The sequence below is a fragment of the Miscanthus floridulus genome, chromosome 1 (genome assembly GCF_019320115.1).
Source record: "Miscanthus floridulus cultivar M001 chromosome 1, ASM1932011v1, whole genome shotgun sequence".
Classification (NCBI taxonomy): Eukaryota; Viridiplantae; Streptophyta; class Magnoliopsida; order Poales; family Poaceae; genus Miscanthus; species Miscanthus floridulus.
In genome coordinates, this window is record NC_089580.1 from 36173779 (window position 1) to 36185336 (window position 11558).

An 11558-nucleotide genomic window follows, 5' to 3' on the forward strand; every position below is an offset into this window, starting at 1 on the left:
GTGAGTGCTTCCACGTTGGACTGGGGATGCCAAGCATGGGTGATGAACATGAGGGGGTGGATGATCGCACTCCGCTTCATTAGGGAACGGGCGATGCGATGCCTTCGCGCATTGTCCCCCTGGCAGCACGGAACGAGAACCTTGCCCTCGGACCATTTCGACGCCCGGACCTGGAACAGTTCCGTGAGCTTCAGGCCAAGGTTGAGCAAGATCAACTCCTTCTGCAACAACTCTGAACCACTCTCGAGCAGGAGCAGCAAGGCCGTGGTGATGGCAGAGGAGCCCGACGACGGGCTCGCGACATGCACCATCGCATCAACGACGATGAAGGGGACGATCGTCCCCCAATCTTCAATCGCGCTAGACAGAATGTCGTGGCTACGGCGATGCTGGTGCACGCGATGCCCGAGCCCTCCACCACGGAAGGACGATGGTTTCACGGCGAGCTCCGAGATCTCCTCGAGACCGTCGCGGTACAGTAGGCAGAGAGTTCTGCCTCTTAGTGGCGTGGAGCCGCCTCGGACCTCCCCTTAGCGCCACGCTAGCAGAATAGGGAGGTCGTGGTTTGTCCTGAGCTTACTCGGGTGCCGACAACCAATAGGGTCCCCTCGGTCCATGACTGCCTCGATAACCGACGCGAGGCACAGGGTGACCACGAGGTGGTCGGCCGACGACGGTGCCACAACAGTGAGGGGCTCGCCCAAGGCTACCATCCACATCGGGCGGCTGTTACGACAGTGAGGAAGACTACAGTCCCTCTCCTGAACCACCTAGCCCTCGGGTCTTTAGTAGAGCCATCCGCAATGCTTAGTTCCTAGCCCGGTTTCGCCAGCCGACCAACCTCACAAAATATAGCGGTGAGAACAACCCTGAGCTCTGGCTCGCCGATTACCGCCTGGCTTGTCAGCTAGGCGGCACGGATGATGATCGACTCATCATCTGCAACCTCCCCCTGCTCTTATCAGACTCAGCCCGAGCCTGGCTTGAGCACCTTCCTCCCTCTCAGATCCACGACTGGCGCAACTTGGTTCAGATCTTCGTCAGGAATTTCCAAGGCACATACATGCGCCCTAGAAACTCCTGGGACCTTAAGAGTTGTTGCTAGAAACTAGACAAGCCTCTCCGAGACTTCATCCGACGCTTCTCGAAACAATGCACCAAGTTGCCTAGCGTCGGCGACTCAGAGATTGTCTAGGCTTTTCTCTCTGGCACCACCTGTCGAGACTTGGTTCGAGAACTAGGCTGGAACGTGCCGCGCTCGGCCGCCATGCTCCTCGACATCACCACCAACTTCGCCTCAGGCGAGGAGGCTGTAGGGGCCATCTTCCCCATGGACGATGCCAAGGGGAAATAGAGGGATGAGGCCCCCGAGGCCTTGGCTCCCCGCCTCCCCAAAAGAAAGAAGAAGGATTGCTAGGGGAAGCGGGCCGCCCTCGAGGCCGATATGGTTGCGGCCGCAGAACGCAAGAATCCCCGAGGCCCTAGGGGTCCCAGACCTTTCGATGACATGCTTAAGAAACTCTGCCCTTACCACCAAGGCCCGGTCAAGCACGCCCTCGAGGATTGCTCCATGCTGTGGCGTTACTATGCCAGGCTTGGGCCCCCTGATGACGATGCCAAGCAGAAGGGCACCGGCGATCGGGACGATGACAAGGACGATGGGTTCCTTGAGGTACACAACGCCTTCATGATCTTCGGCGGACCCTTGGCATGCCTTACGGTGCGACAGCAAAAGAGGGAACACCGAGAGGTCTTCTTGGTCAAGGTGGCCACTCCCCGGTACCTCGACTGGTCTCGAGAGGCGATCACCTTTGATCGAGATGACCACCCCGACCATGTTCCGAATCCTGGGCAGTACCCACTTGTTGTTGACCCCATCATCAGCAACACCCGACTCTCCAAGGTGTTGATGGACGGAGGCAGCGGCCTCAAATCCTATACGCCAATACCCTGGAGCTCTTGGAGATCGACCGATCAATGCTCTGAGGCGACGTCGCACCCTTCCATGGCATCGTGCTAGGGAAATGCACATGACCCCTCGGGCGCATCGACCTTCCCGTCTACTTTAGCACCCCCTCCAACTACCGCAAGGAAGTCCTTACCTTCAAGGTGGTCGGATTCGGAGGAGCCTACCACACCATCTTGGGGCGGCCGTGCTACGCCAAGTTCATGGCAGTTCCCAACTACACCTACCTCAAGCTCAAGATGCCAAGCCCTAGCGGTATCATCATGATTGAGTCCATGTACGAACATGCATACGACTGTGACATCGAGTGCATCGAGTACACCGAGGCTCTCACCGAGGCCGAGACCCTCATCGCCAACCTCGACCAATTTAGTGGCGAGGCGCCTGACTCCAAGCGTCGCGTAGGGACGTTCGAGCCTGTGGAGGCCATCAAGCTTGTCCCGGTCAACCCTGCCTACCCCAACGACCAGGCGCTGAGGATCAGCGCCACCCTTGACATCAAATAGGAAGCCGTGCTCATCGACTTCCTCCGTGCGAATGCTGACATTTTCACTTGGAGTCCCTCAGACATGCCGGGCATACCGAGGGAGGTCACCGAGCACACCTTGGACATCCAGGTCGGCTCTAAACCAGTGAGGCAACGCCTACGCTGCTTCGACGAGGAAAAGCGTAGGGCCATCGGTGAGGAGGTGCAGAAACTCTTGGCGGCTGGGTTCATCAGGGAAGTGTCCCACCCAGAGTGGTTGGCTAACCCCGTGTTAGTCAAGAAGAAAAATGGCAAATGGAGGATGTGTGTAGACTACACCGGTTTGAACAAAGCCTGTCCAAAAGTCCCCTTCCTATTACCCCGAATCAATCAAATCATTGATTCCACTGTAGGGTGCGAGACCCTATCTTTCCTTGATGCGTATTCCGATTACCATCAAATCAAGATGAAGGAGTCTGACCAGCTTGCAACTTTTTTCATCACACCATTTGGCATATACTGCTACATGACTATGCCTTTCAGCCTTAGAAACATAGGGGCCACGTACCAACGGTGCATGACCCAGGTCTTTGGCGACCACATTGGGCGGACCGTCGAAGCCTATGTGGACGATATCGTGGTCAAGACCAGAAAGGCCAGGAACCTCGTTGATGACTTGAGGATAGCCTTTAGAAGCCTTAGAGAGAAGGGCATCAAGCTTAATCCTGAGAAATATGTATTCGGGGTCCCCCGTGGCATGCTCTTGGGATTCATAGTCTTGGAACGCGGCATCAAAGCCAACCCAGAGAAGGTCTCAGCCATAACCAGCATGGGACCAATCAGAGACCTGAAGGGAGTACAGAGGGTCATGGGATGCCTTGCGGCCCTGAGCCGCTTCATCTCGCGCCTCAGCGAAAAAGGTCTGCCTCTGTACCGACTCTTAAGAAAATCCGAACATTTTTCTTGGACCCCCGAGGCCGAAGAAGCCCTCGACAGACTCAAAGCGCTGCTCATAAATCCTCCCATCCTGGTACCCCCAACCAGGGACGAGGTCCTCTTACTCTACGTTGCTGCAATGACCCAAGTGGTCAGCGCTGTCGTAGTAGTAGAGAGGCACGAAGAGGGGCATGCTCTGCCCACCCAATGACCTATTTATTTCATCAGCGAGGTGCTCTCCGAGACCAAAGCATGCTACCCCCACATCCAGAAGCTGGTCTACACCGTAGTCCTGGCCCAGCACAAACTGCGTCACTATTTTGAGTCTCACCCAGTGACTGTGGTATCATCTTTCCCCCTGGGAGAGATAGTTCATAACTGGGAGGCCTTAGACAGGATAGCCAAGTGGGCCGTCGAGCTTATGGGGGAAACCTTGACTTTTATGCCTCGAAAAGCGATCAAGTCTCAGGTCTTGGCCAATTTCGTGGCTAAGTGGACAGACACCCAACTACCACCTGCTCAAATTCAGACAGAGTGCTAGACCATGTACTTCGATGGGTCTCTGATGAAGACCGGGGCAGGCATGGGACTCCTCTTCGTCTCGCCCCTCGGAGTACACATGCGTTACATGGTGCAGCTCCACTTCGCCGCCTCCAACAATGTGGCCGAGTACGAGGCCCTTGTCAACGGCTTGCAAGTCGCCATTGAACTCAGGGTATGACGTCTCGACGTCTGGGGCGACTCGTAGCTCGTCGTCGATCAAGTCATGAAGGAGTTAAATTGCCTCGACCCCAAAATGGAGGCTTACTGCAAGTTGGTACGTCGCCTAGAAGACAAGTTCGATGGTCTCAAACTAAACCACGTCGCACAAAAGTACAATGAGGCCACCGATGAGCTTGCAAAGATGGCCTCAGCACGGACCCTGGCCCCCCGAACATCTTTACCAGAGACCTCCACAAACCTTCCATTGAATACACCTTGGTAACAGAGGAGGGCCCACCTGTGGAAACCACGGCAAAGCTCGACGCCCCCTCTACTGCCGAGACCCCCTCGACCGAGCCCGAGGTCATGGAAGTCAACACCGAGCCTCGGCAGACCAACCAGGACGTGGATTGGCAAATCCTATTCCTCGATTGGCTCGATCGGGGGGAGCTTCCTGGCGACAGGATTGAAGCCCAATGGCTCATGCGCTGAGCCAAGACTTACGTCCTCTACAATGACGAATTGTATAGGCAAAGTCCCTCAGGTGTCCTGCAACGATGTATCACTGCCGAGGTGGGCCAAGCCTTGCTGTGGGACTTGCACGTAGGTGCCTGCGGGCATCATGCGGCGCCTCGGACGCTCGTAGGAAATGCTTTCCACCAAGGGTTTTACTGGCCGACGGCGGTCGCCGATGCCACCAAGCTAGTATGCTCCTACTAAGGATGTCAGTACTATGCTTGACAAACACATCTCCTGACCCTAGCCCTCCAAACCATCCCCATCATGTGGCCGTTTGCCGTATGAGGGCTCGACATGGTCGGGCCTCTACAAAAGGCCCCTGGAGGCTACACCCATCTACTGGTATCAATCGATAAGTTCTCTAAATGGATCGAGGCTCGTCCGATCAATCAAATCAAATCTGAGTAGGCAGTGCTGTTCTTCACTAACATTATCCACAGGTTTGGGGTTCCCAACACCATCATCACCGACAATGGAACACAGTTCACCGCAAAAAGTTCCTGATGTTTTGTGACGACCACCACATCCATGTGGCCTAGTCAGCCGTAGGACACCCAAGGACCAACAGCCAAGTAGAGCGTGCCAATGGCATGATCCTACAAGGCCTCAAGCCAAGAATTCACAACCGGTTGAAAAAGTTTGGCAAGAAATGGCTCGCCGAACTCCCATCGGTCATCTGGAGCCTGAGGAACACTCCAAGCCGAGCCATGGGGTTCACGCCTTTCTTCCTGGTCTATGGGGCCGAGGCCATCCTCCCCACCAATTTGGAATATGGTTCCCCAAGGCTACAAGCCTATAACAAACAAAGTAACCGCACAACCTGAGAGGACGCCCTCGATTAACTAGAGGAAGCCCAAGACGTCACGCTACTACACTCAGCTAAATACTAGCAGACCCTATGGCGCTATCAGGCCCGGCACGTCTGAGGCCAAGACTTGAAGGTAGGAGACCTGGTGTTGAGGCTAGCATAGAGCAACAAGGGCCGCCACAAGCTGACCCCACCATGGGAAGGACTGTACATCATCGCCCAAGTACTGAAGCCCGGGACCTACAAGCTGGCCAACGAGAAGGGCGAAATCTTCACCAGTGCTTGAAACATAGAACAACTACGTCGCTTTTATACTTAAATTTCCAAGCATTGTATATGTTGTTTCTCGAAATACAATTAAAAAGCGTTCTTTAGTTGGTATAATTTTTCGAGAAATCCCCCGAGCCCATCGTGGGTCTCGGCAATACAATAACACAGTAAGGGAGACTCGGCTCTGCCTCAGTAGAACCAAGCCTCCCTCGAGGGCTAGATGGGGGACTCCCCCTAAGTCCCATGCACCATTCTTCAGTCGTTTTTCAAAAAAATTCCTATGCCAAGTTTCTAACACGCTCTGACGAATCGGTTGTAAAAACCCCTCGGACCAAAGTCTGTTTCCTAAGCAAGAGGCCGATAGAGTCGCGAGACAGCCTACGCCTTTGGGCTACGACACTCCCTCACTACCTCTCACCCAAGGGACGGCTTAAGATCCAAGGAGGCATTTTGCAAAAGAAATCTGATCAGATGCAACAGAGGGCAGAGGCTCGGAAACACGAGAAAAACAACTAAGAAACACAAATACTTCAAAAAGAAAGGCCTTGACGGCCACAAGCGTTACGATACAAAGATAATTCCTACTCTACTCTATTTTTACATGGCCCCTTGGGCCCAAGTCAAGCCTTAGGGCCTCTAGCGTCGGTAGGCGGTAGGGGAGGGACCACCTCCTCTTCGAAGAGCGTTGCCAGTGCCGTGCCAGGGCCTTCCGTCGTCTCCATCAGCTTCGTGACCACCACGTCGGCCTCCTCCTCATCATCAGGCAAGACATAGCCATCACTGATGGCCGGGAGGTCGATGCCAACATAGTGAGAGGAGATGACGGCCAACGCCCGCTTGACACCCATGTGCAGCGCTCCTCAGAGCCGCTCGCGCATCTGGCTGCTCAGTGTAACCAAACGGCTCCCAAGGGAGCTGCCTGACTGAACCCCTACAACCTCCAAGGCATTGCAGGTGGAAAGGGCGGCACGCTTCAGAGCCTCGTGCTCCCCGATCTCGGTCTCGAGCACCGTCTGCACCACGTTGGAAGCCTCGGCTGCCCGAATAACCTTCGCCTCTGACTCTGCACCACGAAAAACGAAATAAGGTTGAGTGAGGGAAAAAACAACCTAAATCAGGAGTGGAAGCCCATGGAACTCGCCCTTGGCCTTCAGCTCCCAGCGTCGGGTCTCGACCTGACAGGCCTTGACTTTCTCCTTCTAGCGCAGGGCCTCGGCCCGAGAAGCCTCGGCCTTGTCCTTCAAGCGCTGGGCCTCGACTCGAGAAGCCTCGGCTGCCCTAGAAGCTTCACTCCCCAGCTCTGCGTCACACAAGGAAGTTAGGGAACGAACATAAGGAGAAGAAAATAAAACGAGGGGACTAGGACCCACCCTCGGCCGTCCCCCTCCAAACTACAGCCTCGATTCGTGAGGCCTCGGTCGCTGCAAGGGCCTCATCCAAAGCGCCCTTCTTCAACCAGTGCGCATTCTATTCCACCCCTAGCTACCCCACGAGAGTCGTGGCCGAGGCCGTGGCTTCAACGGCTCGAGCCCTAAAGGCATCTAGATCACTGGCCACACGGGCGAGCTCCTCCTCCAACTCCTTGACCCACGTCACTAGAGGGGCAAGCTGCTCCTAGGTTGTGGCCACCTCGACCTTCACGTCGGCACAATGAAGGCGGAGGTCCTCCACCTCCGCGCTCTGCGCCACCAAAAGCTCGTTGGCACCCGCAAACAGGCCCTTTTGCCGCTGGAGCTAGTCCCAGACGTCCCTCTTCTACCAAAGAAAGACCGACTTCCCAAGGGACCAGGTCTCGAGCTCCTAGGGAAGCAGAACAGGGGTCATTGATTGCAACAAAACTCAGAAAAAGGCAACGTCGCGTGAGAAAAGAAAACACGAACCTAGGCGACTCTGGGCAGTTCGTTGGCCACCACGGACAGCGCCGTCCGAAGCGACCGGTTTGCTAGCTGGTGGTATTGCACGAAGGTGTCCCAGCGCCCACCCTCGGCTATGTCCTCGAGAGCGATCAGGGGCTCCCCCTCAGGGTCGTCCCGGCTCCGCCATAGTACGCGCGGGTGCTCCCACCCACGGGGCTCGGGTCACACCCGCACGAGGGCCGAGCTTCCCTCACCCAAGGTCGGAGCCGGCTGTTCCATGGCGCCGGTCTCCTTGGCGTCAACCACCCCCCGCACCCGAGAAGTATCGTCGAAGGAGATTGGATAGACCTCTGCCTCCCGGGCGCTCTCACGTAACAACGGCGGGCCCTGAACCAAAGGCGCCGCCAAGGCCTCCGTCCCCTTCATCTCCGCCTCCTGGGTAGGTGGCCTCGCCGCCATCATGTTAGCCTCAGCGATCTTGGGGGCTCCAGCCTCCGCAGTCATGGCCTTGACGGTCTCGGGGGCTTTGGCCTCCACCATGGTGGCCTCGGTGGTCGCAAAAACACCGACCCCCGCCGCTGCGGTCTCAGCGGTCTTGGGCGCCCCGGCCTCCATCGCCTCAGCCTTGAAGACCCCGGGGGCCTCGGCAACCAAGGGCACGCTGGCCCCATCCGGCCCGTGAGCCTTGCCCTCGTGGGGCGGAAACACTTCCTCCCTCGTCTGTGTCAGGGTCACCTCGGCAACCCCTCCTTGGGCGACTGTCTCCTTCGGGTCAGCCCTCGCCGACGCCATGTTGCGTTGTATAGCGGCTTGTGCCTCTGCCACCCAGTGGGCGGAGGAGCCGGGGCTCGCCTTGAGCGCCTTAAGGGGCGCCAAGGGAAGCTCATCCGCAGGCCGCTTCCGACTAAGGAAAAATCACCTACAGGGTCAGCACGGGACCAAAGAGCGAACGAAAGGCACTGCGACCCCACCAAAGATACACCTACCTCGAATGGGGCGGCAACCGCTTCGCCACGGCGACCCTCGTCCGCAAAGGTAGTGGCGGCGGTAGAGGCACCGCCTCCATGTCCATCGGCGCCAGCTGGTCCTCAATGGACCCCAGCGCCCCGTCGGTCCTCTACGGGGGTGGTTGCGTCGCCTCCGCTGCCACTTGTTCCGCCATCGCCGTCGAGCCCACCGGGCTGACGGTGCGTTTGCCCAATGCCCGCGCCCCGAGCGTATCGGCCTCGGCCCCAGAGCGGGCAATCGCCGACCCTAGGTCTGCTTCTCCTCCTCCTAGGAGTGCTGGGCTGCTTGCCAATGCCCTAGGCACCACCTCCACTATGTTAGGGAGATGGTCCAGGGGACCTCGCCCCCACCTCGCCCTCGTCATCCCCATCCGAGGCCTCTGTCGACAGTGACGACGATGGGGATTCCTCCAATGGAAGACCGTCCTTCCTTTGTTGACGGCGGCGCTTGTCCAGCTCCTCGCGTGCGAGGATCTTCTTCGTGCGCTTCGCCGCTTCGGCGTCCTTCCTCTTTTTCTGTGCATCGATGTGCGCCCAGTTGATCGCTCGCCGCCTTGTGTCCTCGGGGATGGGCGGTGGAGAGGCACGCACGTCCCTCATCCCCTACAGGAACATCGAACGCGCATGAGAAGGTAGGAGAAACGGAGGAGGCCCGAGGGCTACGGCGGCACATGACTTACTAGCGAGAGGAACCCCCATGACGGTCGCATCATGATGAGGGTCAGGTTGCCGCCCCTCAGCTTTGCCTCTACCGTCTCCCCAACCCGATGAATAATTTCCTCGTCGGAAAGGGCGGAGGAGGACATCCGGATACCCTCAATGGGCTCACTTGGCTTCATCTCGAATAGCCGCCGCCGCCGAGCCATCAGCGACAGCACCCTCCGGCGGTGGAAGGCAACCACAACCACAGCCATGGTAAGGCCATGGCCCCGCAGCCTCTCCAGCCCCTCTAGAAGTGACTGCAGCTTGGGCTGGTCATCCTTTGGGATGCCGTACTTCCATCTCTCTGGGCAGCTCCCCATAATTCGCCTAGTGTAGGGGGAAGTCCTCCGTCATCGTTATGAAGGTAGAACCAGCTCATGTACCACCAACGGTTGGAGGACGCGAGCTGGGCCAGGATGTATAGGTGCTGGCGGTCTTAGCACACTTGGAGAGTGCAGCCGCTGGCCCTCATCACCTTCCTCATACTCGACGTACCCGTCGGCTTGGTGGTGTGCCCCACTTGGAATAGATGGAGCCACAACTCCCAATGGGGAGCAATCCCCAAGTACCCCTCACAGACGGCAACAAAGATAGCCACCTGAGCGATGGAGTTGGGATTGAAGTTGTGGAGCTCCATGCCGTAGTAGTGTAGGAGCGCCCACATGAACTGATCCGCTAGGACGCCAAGGCCGCGCTCGTGAAAGGAGACGAAGCTCACGACATAGCCGTCGCGAGGCCTTAACTCTAGCTCGCTGTACGGAGCAATCCACTCTGGCCTAGTGGGGTCCATCATCGAGCGAAGGAGTCTATCGTCGATGAGCGACTGGAGCGTCTCCACGGTAACATTGGAAGGATCCCAAGGGTCTGCCTCGATAACGACGATGTCGCCGGCCATGAGTGCGATGGAGGGATCAGATGTGGTGGTGAGTTTTTCTCTCTCTCTCCCACGCTCTCGCTTTTTCTCGCTTTCTCCCTAGGCTCGCTCTTCTCCCTTCTTCTTCCCGGCACCCACTGCTCTAGCAATGGCTCGATGGAGGCAGAGCTAATGCAGGCAAGGTAAGGTGAGGAGGGGCGAGACTCTTCGAGTATTTATGCAGGGGGAAGGTGAAATGAATGGGCGACAAAATTAGGGAAGTTTCCCCCTGATCCGGCACGGTTAACCATGAGCCGATTTTGCCGCCCACGTGCCCACTTCTTTTTCATTAATTGAAGGGACAGTTACATCCCATCTACCACGTCATGCTCGGTCACTATGGCAGCAGGCGTCATTTCGCCTCCCCAGGAAACTGCCTCAAAAGGCGTGCCACCCATTGCCGAGCCAATGGGGAAGGTATTCCCCCTAGCCTATTCCTTTCAGATGAAGGAACCAGGCTCTAAGCCTATTACGGTCCAGGGGTTCGAAGGCTAGGCCCCAAGGGGTTTCGACAGCCACCCCAAGACAACAGAGTCAGGGATGACCATGGGCGAGTCTATACAGGGCTGAGGCCCAAGCAAGCAAAATGCTTGGGATGCCCTAAGTCGTGTCCGAGACCGGTAGGGAAGTCTCCGAATGGGATCCCACCGTAGGGAGGCACCGAGCCACCGAGGCCCAGCGAACGGCCTTAGTACCCACTAGAGAAACCCTCCGGTACTCTTGGAGTGCATCTCCAGACCGCTAGCCAACCCTTAGCAAATGGGGTTCAGGCCTCCACTCGGACTACCCGATAACAGCTCACCGAAAGTGCCACCGCTCGTACCCACCGAGGGTAGCGAGGCACATTCCACCCCTCCTTCCGAGCGAAAAGGAAGCATGAGGGTCGTACAAAAAGTCAGGGAAACCTCTGATGGTCTTCTTGCTCTATGTAGAGGCTAGGGGGCTCTTCCTGCAACCTTGCCGAGACCCAGCGACCCCAGCTCGCACTCAAAGGGGCTTGGCAAAACAAACCCTCCTTCTGAGCGAAAAGGAAGCATGAGGGTCGTACAAAAAGTTAGGGGAACCTCTGACGGCCTTCTTGCTCTATGCAGAGGCTAGGGGGCTCTTCTTGCAACCTTGCCAAGACCCCGCGACCCAAGCTCGCGCCCACAGGGGCCTCGGTAAATAAACCCTCACGCGCGAGGGGCGTATAAAAAGCCAGGGAAGCTCCCAACGGCCCTCTCGCTCCATGCAGAGGCTAGGGGCTCTTTCCTATAACCATGCTGAGACCCAGCGGCTCCGGCTCGCACCCAAATGGGCTCGACAAACAAACCCTCTGTCCGAACAAAAAGGATATGTGAGGGTCATATAAAAGAGCCAGGGGACCCCTAATCACCCTCTTGCTCCGGGCGGAGGCTCGGGGGCTCCTCCTGC

The 11558-nt window shown here is 57.3% G+C and overlaps 2 protein-coding genes across 2 annotated transcripts; one reads left to right on the forward strand and one right to left on the reverse strand.

Moving 5' to 3' along the window:
• Positions 1–1507: 1507 nt before the first annotated feature.
• LOC136454678 (uncharacterized) lies at positions 1508–2472 on the forward strand. The gene is made up of 2 exons (XM_066455021.1): positions 1508–1672; positions 2092–2472. The coding sequence occupies exons 1-2, from the start codon at positions 1508–1510 to the stop codon at positions 2470–2472; spliced, it is 546 nt and encodes a 181-aa protein (XP_066311118.1).
• Positions 2473–6527: 4055 nt separating this feature from the next.
• On the reverse strand, positions 6528–8315 carry LOC136454687 (uncharacterized). The gene is made up of 2 exons (XM_066455025.1): positions 7778–8315; positions 6528–6730 (listed from the first exon to the last, which is right to left on the reverse strand). Exons 1-2 carry the CDS (start codon positions 8313–8315, stop codon positions 6528–6530), a joined length of 741 nt encoding a protein of 246 aa, XP_066311122.1.
• Between the last annotated feature and the right edge of the window lie 3243 nt (positions 8316–11558).